Source organism: Hypanus sabinus, chromosome 9 (genome assembly GCF_030144855.1).
Source record: "Hypanus sabinus isolate sHypSab1 chromosome 9, sHypSab1.hap1, whole genome shotgun sequence".
NCBI classification, from domain to species: domain Eukaryota; kingdom Metazoa; phylum Chordata; class Chondrichthyes; order Myliobatiformes; family Dasyatidae; genus Hypanus; species Hypanus sabinus.
This window is the reverse complement of record NC_082714.1, coordinates 153477281-153498331: the sequence shown is the minus strand read 5'-3', so window position 1 is coordinate 153498331 and position 21051 is coordinate 153477281. Positions and strand designations below refer to the sequence as shown.

Below are 21051 nucleotides of genomic sequence, written 5' to 3'. Positions count from 1 at the left end.
TGTGGAACTCGCGGATAAGACTGTAATGCTCAATTACACTTGGGTGCGCTTAAGTCTAATCGCTTCAAGATTGTAAGTTTGCAAATTGCTAACAAAGGATCGAATAAAGGATTTGATGTTTGGAGCTGGGGGTGGGTCATGCAAGGATAACTACTGTGATTTCTTCACAGATAAAAGTCTGCTATCATTTAACTTCAAGGGTGTGTAAGCTGTAAGCATGATGTGATGGGCCAGTAAGCAGGGAGTGGTTCAGGAGCCAGGGACAGGACCCCAAGGACACTACCATCGCAAAGCCCAGTGGAAACCCACTGAACCAATGAAGACCCAAGCTAAAACAGCAGCCCTTCCAGTAAGAGTGTAGATACATGACCAAGCCAACTGAACGTAATGTTACCTTAGATATTACAAATAATACAGTTGCTCAGACTGGGTTTCAAATTAGTTATCTACTGGTTTATTACCACATAAACTAAGATAAAGTGAAAAGCTTTCATTTAGCATTCCACCCAAACATGTTAGAATCATATTCAGAATGTGGCTTACTATCACTAACCTATGTAATTAAATTTGCTGTTTTGTGGTAGAGCACAGTTGAAGACATATGAATGAATTTTTAATTATTTATACATAGATATAGTAGATAGAGAGATAGAAAAGGAGAGATGGAGCGACAGAAAGAGAGAGGAGGAGAGATGGAGGGAAATGAGAGAGAGATGGAGAGACAGATGGAGTGAGAGAGAAAGATGGAGAAAAAGAGATGCAAACGTGAGAGTGATGGGGGTGAGAGATATGGAGAGAGAGTGCAAAAGAGACATAGTGAAGTAGTGTTCATGGGTTTATAGACCTTGCACAAATGATCTAGTCCACCGACTGGAACAGTCTGATAAGCACTCCTCTGCCTCCCTTGCTCACATGTAATTATATCGAGCTAGTGGAAAGGAAACCAGCAAGCAGAATATAGAGTTGTAGTTCCAGGGAAAGTATAGTCCAAACAGAAAAATCAATGTGACCACCGCGTGGTAGATTGGGAGATTAAGTGTATGATAGGCTCTTTGAAGGGTCTAGTAGCAGTGGGATAGAAACTCTCTGATGGGCTGTAGGCTGTGCTGGGAGACTTTGCATCTTCTGTCCTACAAGAGAGGGGAGAAGGGAGAACAAATTGGGTGGGAGGGGTCATTGCTGATATTAGCTGCTTTCCTGAGGCAGTGTGAAGCTTGACAGAGTGAATGGGTGGGAAACATGTTGCAGGTTGAGTCGGTGGTGAAAAAGGCAAATGCAATGTTAGCATTCATTTCGAAAAGACTAAGTATAAGACATAAGATGTAATGCTGAGGCTTTATAAGACACTGGTGATTGTGAGCAGTTTTGGCCCCTTACTTAAGATAATATTTGCTGACTTCAGAGGGTGTTTTGTGAGAATGATTCTGGGAATGAAAGGGTTTGCCATAGGCTGGAGCGGTACTTGCTGGAATTTAGAAGAATGAGGGGGGGATCTCACTGAAACCTATCGAATGTTGAAAGGTGTAAACAGAGTGGATATGGAGAGGATGTTTCCTACAGTGAGGGAGTCTAGCACCAGAGGACACAGCCTCAGAACCATCAGCATAGATCAGAGATAAGAAGGAATTTCTTTAGCCAGAGGGTGCTGAATCCGTTGAATTTATTGCCACAGGCAGCTGTGGAGGCCAAGTTATTGGGTGTGTTTAAGGCAAGAGGTTGACAGGTTCTTGATTGGTTAGGGCCTGAAAGATTACAGGGTGCAGGCAAGGGAATGAGGTTGAGGGGGAAAATGGATCAGCCATGATGAAATGGCAGAACAGACTCGATGGGCCGAGTGGCCTAATTCTGCTCCCATCTCTTCTGGTCTCATGGAAGCTCGTTTGTGTGAGGACTGAACTGCATTCCCAAACCGCTGCGATTTCTTGAGACCTTTGGCAGAGCAGTTGCCATGCCAGTGGATACAATATGGTAGTTGGCACATACAGTGAGAGGTCCTGAACATCCACCTCACCCAGAAGGCCATCCACTAAGGTCTTGACCCAGACATAATGCACAACTCTCAGGCATGAGATTTGAACCCAAAACCTTCAAACTTAGAGGTGAGAATGTTCACTAACTTGGAGCACTTGCGCAATGTATCCAAGACTGGCCCGGTTGCCTTCTCACCTCTGTGAAGCTTGCTGTGATGGGCTAACTCCTCTAGATGGCAGTGCTGAATTCTAAACATATTAATAAAGTTTCAAAGAGCTACACTGTATGAAACAGTGCCTTTCAGCTAATCTCAACCATGCCAACTAAGTTGCCTAACTGATCGCGTTGGCAAAGCTTGCTTAGTAATACCTGCAATCTCATGTACGGGCAGGGCCATTAAGTCAACGAATCGTACAAGCACACTGTCCTGTTTAAACGTCGACTGTTTATTCTCCTACATAGATGCTGCCTGATCTGCTGAATTCCTCCAGCATTTTGTGAGTGTTGTTATGATAACGAGAGTTATGTATATCTTTTCTAATGTGCACCTCAGTTTGTACGTCAGGTTAATCCAGTATGAGCAGAGCACTGGCTGAGGTGTACGAGATTTTTCGAAAGCACCACTATTTGGTGCCTCTCACCTGAATGCACTATTAATATATTTATCCGTAAGTATTCAACCTGGTCTAGGACTTGTTCATCTGGTGGAGGGATCATCAAAGAGAGAGGGAAATCAATAAATGGTAAAATAAAATGCTCTCTCCCCACATGACAAAACCCGACTCTCACGATTACCCTGCCCTCAAAGGACCCCTGGTTGCCATTACCGATCTTCTCTGTTGCGATCCATGTTGTAGAACTGCTTCCTCAGCCACCTGCAACAAAAACAGACAGAATTCAGCTACAGTTTCAGCAGCTAGGAAAGAAACCTCAAACCAAACCTGAACAGCTTGCTGAGAGGATTGATAACTAGAACCAGGCGTATTATCACTGACAGGTGTCGCTTTGTGGCAGCAGTGCAGTGCAAAACGCAAAAAAACGTAAAATAAAACTATAAAATTAGAGTAAGAAGTACATATTAAAAATTAATTAAGTAGTGAAAAGAAGAGGTAGTGTTCATGGGCTGGTTCACTGTTCATTCAGAAATTTGATGGTGGAGGGGAAGAAGCTGCTCCTAAAATGTTGAGTGCATATCTTCAGGCTCTTGTATCTTCTGCCTGATGGCAGTAATGAGAAAAGAACATAACCTGAGTGATGAGGGTCCTAACGATAGCTACCAACTTTCTCAGGCATCGCCGTTTGAAGATGTTCTCGATGCTGGGGTGGCTAATGCCCATGATGGAGCTGGCCAAGTTTACACTGATCCCAGATTTTTGAGGCATCGCCTTGATGCTAGCCAGGCAGGGTATTGCCCATGATGGAGCAGCCTGAGTTTACAACCCTCTGCAGCCTTTTCGGATCCTGTGCAGTGGCCCCTTCATATAACCAAATAACAATTACAGCAGGGAAACAGGCCATCTCGGCCCTTCTAGTCCGTGCCGAACGCTTATTCTCACCTTGTCCCACTGACCTGCACTCAGCCCATAACCCTCCATTCCTTCCCTGTCCATATACCTATCCAATTTTACTTTAAATGACAATACCAAACCTGTCTCTACCACTTCTACTGGAAGCTCGTTCCATACAGCTACCACTCTCTGAGAAAAGAAATTCCCCCTCATGTTACCCTTAAACTTTTGCCCCCTAACTCTCAACTCCTATCCTCTTGTTTGAATCTCCCCTACTCTCAATGGAAAAAGCCTATCCACGTCAACTCGATCTATCCCCCCTCATAATTTTAAATACCCCTATCAAGTCCCCCCCCTCAACCTTTTATGCTCCAAAGAATAAAGACCTAACTTGTTCAACCTTTCCCTGTAACTTAGGTGCTGAAACCCAGGTAACATTCTAGTAAATCTTCTCTGTACTCTATTTTGTCGACATCTTTCCTATAATTCGGTGACCAGAACTGTATACAATACTCCAAATTCAGCCTTAACAATACCTTGTACAATTTTAACATTACATCCCAATTCCTATACTCAATGCTCTAATTTATAAAGGCCAACATACCAAAAGCTTTCTTCACCACCCTCTCCACATAAGATTCCACCTTCAGGGAACTATGCACTATTATTCCTAGATCACTCTGTTCTACTGCATTCTTCAATGCCCTACCATTTACCATGTATGTCCTATTTTGATTATTCCCACCAAAATGTAGCACCTCACACTTATCAGCATTAAACTCCATCTGCCATCGTTCAGCCCACTCTTCTAACTGGCCTAAATCTCTCTGCAAGCTTTGAAAACCTACTTCATTATCCACAGTGCCACCTACCCTAGTATCATCTGCATACTTCCTAATCCACTTTACCACCCCATCATCCAGATCATTAATGTATATGATAAACAACACTGGACCCAGTACAGATCCCTGAGGCACACCACTAGTCACCGGCCTCCAACCTGACAAACAGTTATCCACCACTACTCTCTGGCATCTCCTATCCAGCCACTGTTGAATCCATTTTACTACTTCAATATTAATACCTAACGATTGAACCTTCCTAACTAACCTTCTGTGCGGAACCTTGTCAAAGGCCTTACTGAAGTCCATATAGACAATATCCACTGCTTTATCCTCGTCAACTTTCCTCGTAACCTCTTCAAAAAATTCAATAAGATTTGTCAAACATGACCTCCACGCACAAATCCATGCTGACTATTCCTAATCAGACCGTCTACCCATACAATTATATATACCACCTCTAAGAATAATTTCCATTAATTTACCCACCACTGACGTCAAACTGACAGGCCTATAATTGCTAGGTCTACTCTTAGAACCCTTTTTAAACAATGGAACCACATGAGCAATACTCCAATCCTCCAATCCTCCGGCACCATCCCTGTTTCTAATGACATTTGAAATATTTCTGTCAGAGCCCCTGCTATTTCTACACTAACCTCCCTCAAGGTCCTAGGGAATATCCTGTCAGGACCTGGAGATTTATCCACCTTTATATCCCTTAAAAGTGCCAGTACTTTCTCCTCTTTAATCGTCATAGTTTCCATAACTCCCCTACTTGTTTCCCTTACCTTACACAATTCAATATCCTTCTTAGTGAATACCAAAGAAAAGAAACCGTTCAAAATCTCCCCCATCTCTTTCGGCTCCACACATAGCTGTCCACTCTGATTCTCTAAGGGACCAATTTTATCCCTCATTATCCTTTTGCTATTAATATAACTGTAGAAACCCTTCGGATTTATTTTCACCTTACTTGCCAATGCAACTTCGTATCTTCTTTTAGCTTTTCTAATTTCTTTCTTAAGATTCTTTTTACATTTTTTTATATTCCTCAAGCACCTCATTTACTCCATGCTGCCTATATTTATTGTAGATATCTCTCTTTTTCCTAACCAAGTTTCCAATATCCCTTGAAAACCATGGCTCTCTCAAACTTTTAACTTTTCCTTTCAACCTAACAGGAATATAAAGATTCTGTACCCTCAAAATTTCACCTTTAAATGATCGCCATTTCTCTATTACATCCTTCCCATAAAACAAATTGGCCCAATCCACTCCGTCTAAATCCTTTTGCATCGCCTCAAAGTTAGCCTTTCTCCAATCAAAAATCTCAACCCTGGGTCCAGTCCTATCCTTCTCCATAATTATATTGAAACTAATGGCATTGTGATCACTGGACCCAAAGTGCTCCCCAACACATACCTCCGTCACCTGACCTATTTCATTCCCTAACAGAAGATCCAACACTGCCCCTTCTCTAGTTGGTACCTCTGTATTGCTGCAAAAAAACTATCCTGCACACATTTTACAAACTCCAAACCATCCCTCCCTTTTACAGTATGGGCTTCCCAGTCTATGTGTGGAAAAGTAAAATATCCCACAATCACAACCCTGTGGTCACTACAAATATCTGCTATCTCCTTACAAACTTGCTCCTCCAATTCTCGCTCCCCATTAGGTGGTCTATAATACACCCCTAAAAGTGTTACTACACCTTTCCCATTCCTCAATTCCACCCAAATAGTCTCCCTAGACAAGCCCTCTAATCTATCCTGCCAGAGCACCGCTGTAATATTTTCTCTGACAAGCAACACAACACCTCCCCCTCTTGTCCCTCCAATTGTATCACACCTGAAGCAACGAAATCCAGGAATATTTATTTGCGAATCACACCCCTCCTGCAACCATGTTTCCCTAATAGCTACAACTTCATATTTCCAGGTATCAAACCAAGCTTTAAGCTCATCCAGCTTTCTTACAATGCTCCTAGCATTAAAATAAATGCATTTAAGAAATTCTCCACCTCTTCCTGTCTGTTTATCTCTATCAGTACAAAGAACTTCACTGTCTTCTTTTTCTTCCTTCTCCCGTACATCTGTACCTACACTCTAGTTCCCCTCCCCTCTCATATCTAGTTTAAATCCACTGGAGCCTCTCTAGCAAACCTACCTATAACCATATAACCATATAACAATCACAGCACGGAAACAGGCCATCTCGGCCCTCCTAGTCCGTGCCGAACTCTTAATCTCACCTAGTCCCACCTACCCGCACTCAGCCCATAACCCTCCACTCCTTTCCTGTCCATATACCTATCCAATTTTACCTTAAATGACACAACTGAACTGGCCTCTACTACTTCTACAGGAAGCTCATTCCACACAGCTATCACTCTCTGAGTAAAGAAATACCCCCTCGTGTTTCCCTTAAACTTCTGCCCCCTAACTCTCAAATCATGTCCTCTCGTTTGAATCTCCCCTACTCTCAATGGAAACAGCCTATTCACGTCAACTCTATCTATCCCTCTCAAAATTTTAAATACCTCGATCAAATCCCCCCTCAACCTTCTACGGTCCAATGAATAGAGACCTAACTTGTTCAACCTTTCTCTGTAACTTAAGTGCTGAAACCCAGGTAACATCCTAGTAAATCGTCTCTGCACTCTCTCTAATTTATTGATATCTTTCCTATAATTCGGTGACCAGAACTGCACACAATATTCCAAATTTGGCCTTACCAATGCCTTGTACAATTTTAACATTACATCCCAACTTCTGTACTCAATGCTTTGATTTATAAAGGCCAGCGTTCCAAAAGCCTTCTTCACCACCCTATCTACATGAGACTCCACCTTCAGGGAACTATGCACTGTTATTCCTAGATCTCTCTGTTCCTCTGCATTCCTCAATGTCCTACCATTTACCCTGTATGTTCTATTTGGATTATTCCTGCCAAAATGTAGAACCTCACACTTCTCAGCATTAAACTCCATCTGCCAACGTTCAGCCCATTCTTCTAACCGGCCTAAATCTCCCTGCAAGCTTTGAAAACCCACCTCATTATCCACAACACCTCCTACCTTAGTATCATCGGCATACTTACTAATCCAATTTACCACCCCATCATCCAGATCATTTATGTATATTACAAACAACATTGGGCCCAAAACAGATCCCTGAGGCACCCCGCTAGTCACCGGCCTCCATCCCGATAAACAATTATCCACCACTACTCTCTGGCATCTCCCATCTAGCCACTGTTGAATCCATTTTATTACTCCAGCATTAATACCTAACAACTGAACCTTCTTAACTAACCTTCCATGTGGAACTTTGTCAAAGGCTTTGCTGAAGTCCATATAGACTACATCCACTACCTTACCCTCGTCAACATTCCTCGTAACTTATTCAAAAAATTCAATAAGGTTTGTCAAACATGACCTTCTACGCACAAATCCATGCTGGCTACTCCTAATCAGATCCTGTCTATCCAGATAATTATTAATACTATCTCTAAGAATACTTTCCATTAATTTACCCACCACCGATGTCAAACTGACAGGTCTATAATTGCTAGGCTTACTTCTAGAACCCTTTTTAAACAATGGAACCACATGAGCAATACGCCAATCCTCCGGCACAATCCCCGTTTCTAATGACATCTTAAAGATCTCCGTCAGAGCTCCTGCTATCTCTACACAAACTTCCCTCAAGGTCCTGGGGAATATCCTGTCAGGACCTGGAGATTTATCCACTTTTAAATTTCTTAAAAGCGCCAGTACTTCCACCTCTTTAATTGTCATAGGTTCCATAACTTCCTTACTTGTTTCCCACACCTTACACAATTCAATATCCTTCTCCTTAGTGAATACCAAAGAGAAGAAATCGTTCAAAATCTCTCCCATCTCCCTCGGCTCCACACATAGCTGACCACTCTGATTCTCTAAGGGGCCAATATTATCCCTCATTATCCTCTTGCTTTTAATATAACTGTAGAAACCTTTCGGATTTACTTTCACCTTATTTGCCAAACCAACCTCGTATCTTCTTTTAGCTGTTCTAATCTCTTTCTTAAGATTCCTTTTACATTCTTTATATTCCTCGAGCAATTCCTTTACTCCATGCTGCCTATATCTATTGTAGACATCCCTCTTTTTCCCAACCAAATTTCTAATATCCCTTGAAAACCATGGTGCTTTCAAACCTTTAACCTTTCCTTTCAACCTAACAGGAACATAAAGATTCTGTACCCTCATAATTTCACCCTTAAATGACCTCCATTTCTCTATTACATCCTTCCCATAAAACAACTTGACCCAATCCACTCTCTCTAAATCCCTTCGCATCTCCTCAAAGTTAGCCTTTCTCCAATCAAAAATCTCAACTCTAGGTCCAGTCCTGTCCTTCTCCATAATTATATTGAAGCTAATGCTATTGTGATCACTGGACCCAAAGTGCTCCCCAACACATACATCTGTCAGCTGACCTATCACATTCCTGCAAGAATATTTATCCCCCTCCAGTTCAGATGTAAACCGTCCCGCCGGAACAGGTCCCACATTCCCTGGAAAACTGCCCAATTATCTATAAATCTGAAGCCCTCCCTCCTGCACCATGTCTTCAGTCATGTGTTGATCTGTACTATCTTACTATTTCTAAACCCACCTGCACATGGCACTGGTAGCAATCCTGAGATTGCTATCCTGGAGGTCCTGTCCTTTAACTTGACACCTAGCTCCCTAAACTCACCTTTCAGGATCTCCTCACTCTTCCTACCCACGTCATTGGTCCCTACATGGACTACGACATCTGGCTGCTCACCCTCCCTCTTGAGAATACTGAGAACCCGATCCGAGATATCGCGGACCCTGGCACCAGGGAGGCAACAGACCATCCAGGATTCTCGATCTGTTCTACAGAACCTCTTATCTGTCCCCCTAACTATCGAATCTCCTATCACTACTGCTCTCCTCTTTTCCCTCCTTCCCCTCTGAGCTGAGGGTCCAGTCTCAGTGCCAGAGACACAACCACTGCAACTTGTCCCTGGTAGGTCGTCCCACCAACAGTATCCAAAATGGTATACTTATTGTTGATGGGAACGGCCACAAGGGTGCTCGACTCTTGCTGTCTATTCCCCTTTCCTCTCCTGACAGTCACCCAACTACCTGTCTCCTGACTCCTAGGGTGACTATCCCCCCTGTAAATCCTGTTTATTTCTGCCTCTGCCTCCCGAATGATCCGAAGTTCATCCAGCTCCAGCTCCAGTTCCCTAACATGATTTGTCAGGAGCTGCAGCTGGATGCACCTTCTGCAGGTGTAGTCATCAGGGACAGTTGTGTTCGCCGTGACTTCCCACAGACTGCAAACGGAGCACTCAACTGCCCTGACTGCTGCCTCCATTACCTACTCCTAATCTAATTAGATTAATTAAAGGAGCGTACCCAGCCTTACCTCACCTGGAGTGAAGCTCGTACTCAGCCTCTGCTCGCTATTTAAATTCTCCCGCTGCCTCAAGGTCCGACTTTCACGTGCTTGCGCAGTCGTGCCCCGTTCAAACCTCGCCTCTGCCTGTTCTCGCCGAAGCCTGATTGAGCCAAAGCCGTCCCACTCTGCCTCAGTCCATTCCGACAATAGCCACTATGATGATGGCCGCTGTACACGGTGGTCTTTCTTTTTAAACCTTTGGCACTCAGTAGAATGGAATTTGCAAATTTGATTGATAAAATTGAACAAAATGCTGAAAACAGGCCACGTGACATTAGGCAGCATTTTTCCTATGCAGAGGAGGTCACCACCAAGTAGTGCACTGGGTTGTTAAAACCAAACATAAATTGGGTGACTGTTTGGCAAAAGCACAGAAACCAGCCCCACAGCTCAGCTCATCCATACTAAGATCCCCATCTAAGTTCGTCCCATTCACCCTCATCTCTCCTGACCTTTCCCCAGTTTTACAATGAGTACTGGATCTCATTACTAGCTAATCTATGTTAATTCAAGCTAACGTTATCTCACATTCGATCTCATCTTTAAAATGTTCTGCAAGAAAAGCCACATTTTCATGGCACTTATACTCTGTTTGCCTATTCCGACGATAAAACTTCAACCTGAAGTTCCTCACCCATCAGAAGGAGGAATTATGAGTATACTGATGGTAGCAATGAGAAGAGGACATGGTGAATGCTCTTCATGTTGCATGCCACCTTATCCCTTCCAAAGCCCTACTTGAAGAACTCCTTCATTGGTCTACTAATGTTCCCAATTGTGTTGTTTTCTCTCTCTCTCTCTCTCTCTCTCTCTCTCTCACACACACACACACACACTCTCTCGTTGTGTCTGTCTGTCTCTTTCTTGGCCTGTTTCTCTCTCTCTCTCTCTCTCTCTCTCACTCACTCACACACACACACACACACACACTCTTTTTGTCTCTGTCTATCTCTTTGCCTGTCTCTTTCTTTCTCTCTCTCTCTAGTCTCTCTCCCTCTCTGTCTCTTTGCTCTTGTCCCTCTGTCCTTGACTATCTTCCTGTCTCTCTCTCTTTGTCCCTCTGTATGTCTGTCTTTCTCTCTCTCTCTCTCTCTCTATGCCTTCATTAACTGCTGTAACAGTGCTGACAGCCACAGACAGATAGGCCACAATGTGTGTGAGATGGGGAATTGAATTGCAGGTGACAGGAAGCCCAGGGTCACACCAACAGACAAATGCAGGTGTGCTACTAAACAACCACCCAAATTGCGTTTGGTCTCCCAGCCCAGATGTTCACCATTAGGGCTCCTTTACCCATGGGAAATGCAGCCTGAAAAAGGCGCCATCCATCATTAAGGACCCTCTTCACCCAGGACATGCCCTCATCCTATTGCTCCCATCAAAGAGGTGGTACTGCAGCCAGAAGATACACACTCAATATCATAGGTTCCCCTCCATCATCCGATTTCTGAATGGACATTGAACCCATGTGCAATACCTCAATATTCCTTTTTTGTAGTACGTATTTAATTTAATTTTTAAAATATATTTATTGTAATTATAAGTTTTTAAGAAACTATTACATATTGTAATGTACTACTGCCACAAAACAAGAGTTTACAATATATACCAGTGATATTAAACCTGATTCTGATTTGCTGAGTGTTCCTAACATTTAACCAATCAGCTGCTCCGGTGTAACCCAGTGTTTGGATGATTTCTTCCACAACTCATCCTCATGGCAACTCTTGCCTCATTCAGATCTGATGAAAGGTCTCGGCCCAAAACTACAACTCTATTTCTCTCCATGGATGCTGCCTCACTTTGCTGAGTGCCTCCAGCATTTTGTGTGGGCTAATCTGGATTTCCAGCATCTGCAGAAACTCTTGTGTTTCCTTTCTGAGACAGTCTCTTTCTCAAATCCATCTCTCCTCACTCTCTCTCTCCAAGTTCTAAAGAAGGGTCTTCAAACTGAAGTGTTAACTTTGTTTCTCTTTCTGCAGATGCTGCCTGACCTGCTGAATATTTCCAGCATTTTTCATTTTCTTTCAGATGTACAGTATCCAGTTATTTTTAATGTTAATTTGTTATTAATAAATAAGTTTCATTAATAAAAATGATATGGCTATATTCAACAAATCAGATCGAGAATTCTTTACAGAAATATACCCAATATTAGACCATAAGACATAGGAGGAGAATTAGGCCATATGACCCATCAAGTCTGCTCCACCATTTCATCATGGCTGATACATTTCTGTCTCAGCTCCCATCTCCTGCCTTCTCCCTGTATCCCTTTATGCCCAGATTAATCAAGAATCTATCAACCTCTGTCTTAATATACGTAAAGACTTGGCCTCCACAGCTGCCTGTGGCAATAAATTCCACATTCACCTCTCTCTGGCTCAAGAAATTCCTTCTCATCTCTGTCCTAAAAGGACTCCCTCTATTCTGAGGCTGTAACCTCTGGTCTTACACTCCCCCACCATAGGAAACATCCTCTCCACATCCACTTAATTGAGGCCTTTCAACATTTGATAAGTTTCAATGAGGTCACTCCTCATTCTTTATTCCTGTGAATAAAGGCCCCAGAGTCATCAAACACTCTTTATATGACAAGCCTTTCAATCCCAGAAAGATTTCCATGAACCCTTTTCAATGTCAACAAATTCTTTCCTAGATAAGAGGCCCAAACCTGCTCGCAATACTCCAAGTGAGGCCTCACCAATGCTTTATAAAGTCTCAGCACTACATCCTTGCTTTCATATTATCGTCCTTTTGAAATGAATGCGAAAATCGCATTTGCCTTCCTCACCATTTGCCGCCTGGTCAAGGGAAGCAAGTCACGCCAGGCAGGCTAAGGGATTCGAGTTGGGCCATCAGGCCACAGGAGGAGCCATATTGGGTTTAGGAGAGCTGAACTGGGTGCAGACTGTGCTGCTGCCTACTACTTGGGGGCACTGAAGGTGGTGCCTTCAAGTTGGCACGAATTGGTAGCATGTAGTGAAGCCATGAGTGGCTGTCTTGCACATTCTTCTGCGAGCCCAAGACCCTGTTGGGCATTGATTGCTGCAGGCCTGGGTCCTTTGTTTGGTGGTGAGACAGGCGGCGAGGCAGCAGTGTCGCCTTGGTTGTAGTGAGGACTTGGCCTCAAGCCACGGGCTTATGTTGTAGCATGGCGCCCGTGCTGGGTTGGGGGTAGACTCTCCCCACCAGTGCTGCCCTCCAGTGTAGGACCGGTGGAATTACAGACTGGACTGCAGGAACCATGAACTTTCAGGACTTGTTGCTCAGGGTCTTGTACTAAAAATGTTCCTTGTGCCTCCTTTCTCACTATTGCCAATGTGCATGTATGTTTTCATACCCTGCCCCCAGAGGAATGCTGTCTCATTCGGCCGTATCCATGTTTGGTTTGAATGACAATTAAACTTGATTTGATTGGATACAAACAGAAGTGGGAGGGGGGAAGTAAAAGGGAGAGAAGGAAAGTGAGAAAGGGAAATAAGTAAGTTTAAAAAAGGGGAAAACATGAATTAATCTTTTAGAAAATTCACTGCATTTGTGATCTGCCAAGATCAAGGACAGCTGTAATATTCAGATGAACTGCGATTATACTTGGAATAATCAGACTTGAAAGTATGAACAATTCCAGTCCCATTTTGAAGTCAGATTCCCTTGTCCCTATCTTTGTACTTCAATCCTTTGCCAAATGTTATCATTGGAATTGCACTGTAAACATGCTCTGTCATGAATGCTTCCCAAGGCAGCTATCAAAATTAAAAGGCCGGCAGGAATTACTGGTGACATCAGCCTCGTTATACATAAACGATGATAAATTTCTACTGGTGAGCCACGGAGAGCATTCTAGCTGGCAGCACCACCGTCTGGTATGGAGTGGTCACTGCACAGGCTCAGGAAAGGCTGAAAAGGGTTGTAAACTCAGCCAGCTCCATCATGGGCACTAGCCTACGAGGACATCTTGAAAAGGCGATGCCTCAAAAAAGTGGCATCTGTCATTAAGGACCACCTTCACCCAGGGCATTCCCTCTTTTTGCATGCCTTATTTATTTTTCTGTACTTATTATTGTAATTTATAGTTCTTTTATGTATTGCACCTGTAATGCTGCCGCAAATCAAAATTTTCCAGATGTATGTGACTAATATGAAACCTGATTCTGATTTTCAAACACTGATCCTCATTCTGATCTCTTAGCTATCCAAATCCAAGATAATGAGCAGATTAGGCAGCAGCCAAGTCAACATTTCAGATCAAAGACCCTTTGTCAGAAGTGAAACATCAATGTTGTTTCACTTTCCCAGGTGCTGCCTGACCTGTGGAATTTTCCTGCAATTATTCCATTTTTACCTCCGGTTTTCAGCATCTGTGGTTCTTTTCATTTCGGTCATCTCTTCCAACTCAAATAGCTTTCTGAGGGTAAACAAGTTTTCACTCTATCATGGTACATGTGACAATAATAAACCAATACTAACCACCAAACAATTTGTAGGAGATAAGCATCTGTTCTCTATTTGTTCTGAATTCTGTGGTGTGCATTCATTATGGTAACTAGTCACGCGAGTGAGGTCACAGTAAAAGTGGAGGGAATAAGTTCCGTATCCTGGCTTATTTGGGAGCAGTTTGTAGCTTAGGACTGGTGGAGGTCATATCTTAGCTGACCACTTAATATCGCTGAATAATGCTCAGCTTGAATAATGCTTCAAGATCATCACTTCAACACTGTAGGTTTGCTAATTGCCAATAAAGGATCAAAATTAAGGATTAGACTCTTTGGAATAATCACTTCATTGGAACTGAGGGCAAATCATACAAGTATAACAACACCATGAAGGTCACAGGCTAGCAGCAATCATTTTGTTTTGATTTTGGATTAGTTTTGCCACCCCAAAATTGTTTGCAATTTGGGAAGGGAGTGGTGCAGAATCCTTTTGTAGGGTGGGTCAGATCTGAAAAATCAGGTTTTATTTTAGCATGCCTAACTAGGTATGTATAGACACAACAGGCTGTGTTAATAACAACACACACAAAATGCTGGAGGAACTCAGCAGGCCAGGCAGCATCCATGGAAAAGAGTAAACAGTTGACGTTTCGGGCCGAAACCCCTCATCAGGACTGGAAAGAAAGAGGTTGGGAGGAAGAGTAGGAAGAAGTACAAGGTGGTAGGGGATAGGTGAAACCAAGAGAGGGGGAAGTGGCTGAACGAAAGATCTACAAAGTTGATTGTTGGGGGGACATCACGTGATGACGTAGGATCGAGACGTGGAAATCCGGCTCTCCCGTAAAAAATCAGTAAATTAATGTTTAAGTGAAGAAAAGTTAGTAAATACTTTCTAAAAGTTACTTATAAACTACTCAGGATTGTTCCAAAATATGTCTCATAAGCAGAAGCAAAAGAGAACTACTACCATGAAGATAGCACAAGTTGGAAAAGAATCGAGGCCCGCCGCCATGAAGGAGCCGCGGGCTCCAGTGCATTTTACCTCCGGCGATACAGAACAGGAAACTACGGCAACATCAACCGTCTCCAAAGAAAAAGAGCAACAAGAATTGCGCATGCGTGAAGGAAGGGGCATGCGCAAACATGAGCAACCTGAACTACAAATCCCAGCTACGATCGGAACTGGAAGTGAAGGTGAATCTGAGGCAGATACAGATTCTCTGGATAAATCAGACGAAGATGAAGGTAAAAGTTTTTCTGGAGACATAGGAAAATCTTTGGTGCAAATAATGCATGAATTAAAAGCATTAAAGATAAAAAAGATATTAAAAATATGAAGATTATGTTTGACAAAATGATGAAAAAACAGGAGAAAATGGATAAGAAAATTAAAGACTTGGAAGAAACAACAGGAGACATCATTGAAAGAATGAATAAAATGGAAGACAATATTTCTGCCTGGACATCAGAAAGAAAACAGTTGTTGGAAAAAGTGGATGTGCTTGAAAATTTTAGTAGACAAAATAATATTAAGATTGTTGGACTTGAAGGAGGTATAGAGGGAAAGGATCCAATAAATTTTCTTCAAAAATGGATCCCGGAAAACTTGGAAATGGAAGAAGGAACTCAGTTAATTGAAAATGAAAGGTCTCACGGAGCCTTAAGACCAAGACCTCATCAAAACCCACGATCAATCTTGATAAGATGCTTAAGATATCAAGATAAAGAAAAGATCCTGAAGGCGGCTGCCCAATGTGCCAAAAAGAGAAACGAGCCATTGATGATAGAAGGGAAAACAGTTCTTTTCTATCCTGATATAAGTTATGGCCTTCTGAAGAGAAAGAAGGAATTTAACCCAGCGAAAAAAGTTTTATGGGAAAAGGGTTATAAATTTATAATGCGTCACTCGGCAACCCTGATAATTTTTTTGGATGACGGAAAAAGAAGATTTTTTTTTACTGATTATCGGTAAGCAGAAGAGCTTGCACAAAAACTCCCAAATATTCGCTAACCACAGCCAAAGATTTAAAAGTGAAACGGATTAAAGATGAAGACAGGGACAGTGAATGGAATTGATAGACATTTAAGGACAAAAGAATATTTAAATATATTCTTAATTATATGATACATGGGGAGAACGGTAAAAATTTGAGAAATATTAATTGAGAGTAGTGACATTTTTTTTCCTTCTCGTATATATACCTTTTTATGTTACAGGGGAGCTGGGGGAACTTCGGATCGATTGCTATGGGATTCACGTGAGTAATCATGGCGATTGCCATGACCCGTACAACGGAGGGGGGTAATGTTGTTTTTTTTAATCCACAACATTTGTAGGGGGGGTATTTTGTTACTTTTTTCTTTATAATCTATTTTTCTTCTATCGTTCTTTCTTTGCCTGGATGACCGGTGGGGGGAGACACATAGCAACACGGAGAATTTTAAAAACATTCTCCAAGGTACTACGAAAGCTGAAAGATTAGGTATTATTATTGATTGGAGTAACCCTATTAAAAATAATGACTAATTTACTGAATTTTTTACGTTTTAATGTTAGTGGGCTTAATGGACCGGTGAAAAGAAAAAGAATTTTAACATACATTAAGAAAATGAAAATAGATATAGCTTTTTTTTACAAGAAACACACTTAACAGAGATAGAACATCAGAAATTAAAAAGAGATTGGGTCGGAAATGTTATTGCAGCTCCATTTAATTCAAAGGCAAGGGGAGTTGCAATTTTGGTTAATAAAACTTTACCAATTAAAATACAAAATGTATTAATTGATTCGGTGGGAAGATATGTAATTATACATTGTCAATTTTTTTCAGAACTATGGACTTATGAATATTTATGCACCAAATGAAAATGATGTAAAATTTATACAAGAGGCCTTTTTGAATTTGGCTGACGCACATGACGAAATATTAATAGGTGGATTTTAACTTTTGTCTAGACCCAGTTTTAGATAGATCAACAAAGATTGTTATAAAATCAAAAGTAGCAAAATTAACTTTATCACTGATGAAAGATTTAAATTTGATTGATATATGGAGAAGAATTAATCCAAAAGAAAGAGATTATTCATTTTATTCAAACAGACACAAAACTTAATTAAGGATAGATTTTTTCCTATTATCAATGAATATTCAAGACAGAGTGAAAAATATGGAATATAAAGCAAGAATATTGTCAGATCATTCCCCCTTGATAATGACAATGATAATGATGGATAAAGAGGAATCAATTTACAGATGGAGATTTAATTCAATATTATTAAAACGTCAAGATTTTTGTGATTTTATGAAAAAGCAGATTCAGTTTTTTTTTAAGATACAAATTCACATTCAGTTGATGATAAATTTATATTGTGGGAAGCAATGAAGGCATATTTGAGAGGCCAGATAATAAGTTACACCTAAAATTAAGAAGGAATATATGGTAGAAACAGATCAATTGGAAAAAGAGATTACAAAATTAGAAAAAGAATCTCAAAGATATATGACAGAAGAAAAACGAAGACAACTTGTTAACAAGAAGTTACAATATAATACACTTCAAACATATCGAACAGAAAAAGCAATTATGAGAACTAAACAGAGATATTACGAACTAGGTGAGAGATCACACAAGATTCTTGCTTGGCAGTTAAAAACAGACCAGACTTCCAAAACGATAAATGTAATTAGAACAAGTGTAAATAAAATTACTTATAAACCTTTAGAAATGAATGAAACTTTTAAGAATTTTTATTCTGAACTGTATCAATTAGAATCACAAAATGATAATGTCGAGATAGAAAGGTTTTTATCACAAATAACTCTTCCAAAATTGGATTCGGAAGAACAGAAGGGATTAGATGTGCCTTTTACATTAAAAGAGGTCGAAGAAGCTCCAGGATCACTTCAGAGTAATAACTCCCCAGGAGAAGATGGTTTTTCGCCCAAATTTTACAAAAGTTTAAAGATTTACTAATTCCTCCTTTTATGGAGTTAATACACCAAGCGGAAAGAAAGCATAAACTTCTAGAATCCTTTTTTGACAGCTATTTTAATAGTATTGCCAAAAAAAGATAGAGATCTTTTAAAGCCAACATCATATACAACTATTCTTTGTTAAACACTGATTATAAAATAATAGCAAAAATTTTATCTAGTAGATTATCTAAATACTTACCAAAATTAATACATATGGATCAAACAGGATTTATCAAAAATAGACAATCGGCAGATAATGTAACTCAGTTACTTAGTATAATTCATTTGGCACAAAAGAGGGAGGAAATGAATGTGGCAGTTGCTTTAGATGCAGAAAAAGCATTTGATAGATTGGAATGGGATTTTTTATTTAAAGTATTGGAAAAATATGGATTAGGAGTATCCTTTATAAAATGGATTAAAACCTTAAATACTAATCCCAAAGCTAAACTAGTGACAAATGGTCAAATTTCAACATCATTTCAGTTAACAAGGTCAACTAGACAAGGTTGTCCGTTATCACCTGCTTTATTTGTGTTGGCGATAGAACCATTAGCTGAATTAATTAGAACTGACCCAGATATTATGGGTTTCAAAGTTAATCAGGAGAAATATAAGATTAACTTATTTGCTGATGTTCTGATTCATCTAACTAACCCATTGCATTCGTTGTGTAAATTATCTTCTAGATTGGAAGAATATGGGAAAATATCAGGGTGTGGCGACCCATTTCCTGGCACATCCGAACCGGCTCACAATTAGATAGCCTACGGGGGTTTGCGAGCACAGAGCTTTGGAGCCTCTGCGCCATGGGGGGCAGGTTGAGGGAGGCTTAAAAGTGAGGCTGAAGATTTCGAATAAAGTTTTTTCCTTCTACTGCAGTTACCGACTCCGTGTCGTAATTTTAGCGCTGCGTGTAGCACACCGCTACAGGGGTACAAAATAAATTGGGATAAAAGTGAAATTCTACCTCTTACTAAAGGAGATTATAGTCAATGTCAATTAATAACTCAATTTAGATGGCCAATAAATGGTATAAAATATTTAGGTATAAGAGTTGATAATGATATAAATAATTTATATAAATTAAATTATTTACCATTATTGAAAAAAATTCAAGAAGATCTTGATAAATGGATGATGTTACCAATAACATTAGTAGGCAGAGTAAATGCTGTAAAAATGAATATATTCCCTAGATTACAATATTTATTCCAAACATTACCAATACACCTACCCCAGAAGTTTTTTCAAGAATTAAATAAATGTATGAGGAAGTTCCTTTGGAAAGGTAAGATGTCAAGAATATCATTGGAAAAATTGACATGGAAATTTGATCTAGGAGGGTTACAACTTCCAAACTTTTAAGAATTATTATAAAGCAAATCAACTTAGATTTATTGCATTTTTTTTGATGAAGATAAATCAGCATGAATTAGAATAGAACTAGATAAAATAGGAGAAAATATACCAGAAGATTTTATACTTAAGTGGGAATCTAAATGGATATGAGAAAAGAAAGAATCTCCTATATTAAAACATATGATTGATTTATGGAATAAGATAAATGTTGACGATGAGATAAGGAAATCTTTATTAGCAAAGAGACCTTTAATTCAAAATAAACTTATTCCTTTTACAATGGATAACCAACTTTTATACAACTGGTTTCAAAAAGGGATTAGATATATAGCAGACTGTTTTGAAGGAGGTATATTAATGTCATTTGATCAATTAAATAATAAATACAAAATATCAAACTACACTCTTTTTTGTTATTTTCAATTAAGGGCTTATTTAAGAGATAACATTGTTTGACCCAGTTTATTGCTGAAACCTAATGAAATAGAAACTTTAATTCAAAAAGGAAAAATTAAAAAAATTATTTCTTGTATGTATAGTTTGATTCAAAAACAGACAATTAAACAAGGAATTCATAAGTCAAGACAAAAATGGGAAACTGACTTGGAATATTAAAATTGAAGAAACAAGTTGGTCAAGATTATGTCTTGACAGTATGACAAATACAACAAATGTCCGGTTAAGATTAGTGCAATATAATTTTTAACATCAATTTTATATTACACCACAAAAAATAAATTAAACCCAAATTTATCTGATCAATGCTTCCGATGTAATCAAGAAGTCGATACTTTTTTACATTCTACTTGGTCTTGTTTTAAAATTCAACCTTTTTGGACAAATTTAAGAGTTTTACTGGAACAAATTATTGGAACACAATTTCCACATAACCCAATATATTTTTACTAGGCGATATTGAAGGGATAAAACCGAAACCAAAATTGAATAAATATCAGAAAGAATTCATAAAAATTGCATTGGCAGTAGCCAAAAAGGCTATTGCAGTTACTTGGAAATCGGATTCATACTTAAGTATAGATCGTTGGAAGAACAAAATCTTTAGCTGTATTCCACTTGAAAAAATTACTTATAATTTAAGAGATAAATATGAAACATTTCTGAAAATTTGGTGCCTTTATTTACAAAAGATAGGACTAAATATATAGGTGCTCTGAAGATAAAATTACTGGTTATTTGGGGAAATAAATAAATATATATACTAAAGCTATTACGAACTCCATGGAGCATGTGGGGATCTCCCGATATCCAGGCATTCTTTCTTTCTTCTTTTTCTTTCTTTCTATAGGGATTGTTAGGGGGGAGGGGGGAGGGGGGAAGGGTTGATAATTTTTTTCTTTCTTTCATTAAAAATCATTAAAAACTCAATATAATTTTTTTTTAATTCATTGTTGAAAAAGATAAAGGGCTGAAGAAGGGGAAAGTCTGATAGGAGTGGGCAGAAGGCCATG

At 39.9% G+C, this 21051-nt stretch overlaps 1 protein-coding gene across 3 annotated transcripts in view; it reads right to left on the bottom strand.

Annotated features, from left to right (window-relative positions):
- The window catches only part of plcg1 (phospholipase C, gamma 1), a 193499-nt gene that overhangs the window by 90854 nt on the left and 81594 nt on the right, over nucleotides 1–21051 (bottom strand). For 2 of the 3 annotated variants that reach the window (XM_059980817.1, XM_059980816.1), the window contains exon 4: nucleotides 2799–2846. In XM_059980817.1, the coding sequence (XP_059836800.1) occupies nucleotides 2799–2846 (48 nt within the window). Of the gene's footprint in view, nucleotides 1–2798; nucleotides 2847–9774; nucleotides 10260–21051 lie in introns of those variants that run through there. The other variant, XM_059980818.1, reaches the window with a different exon arrangement.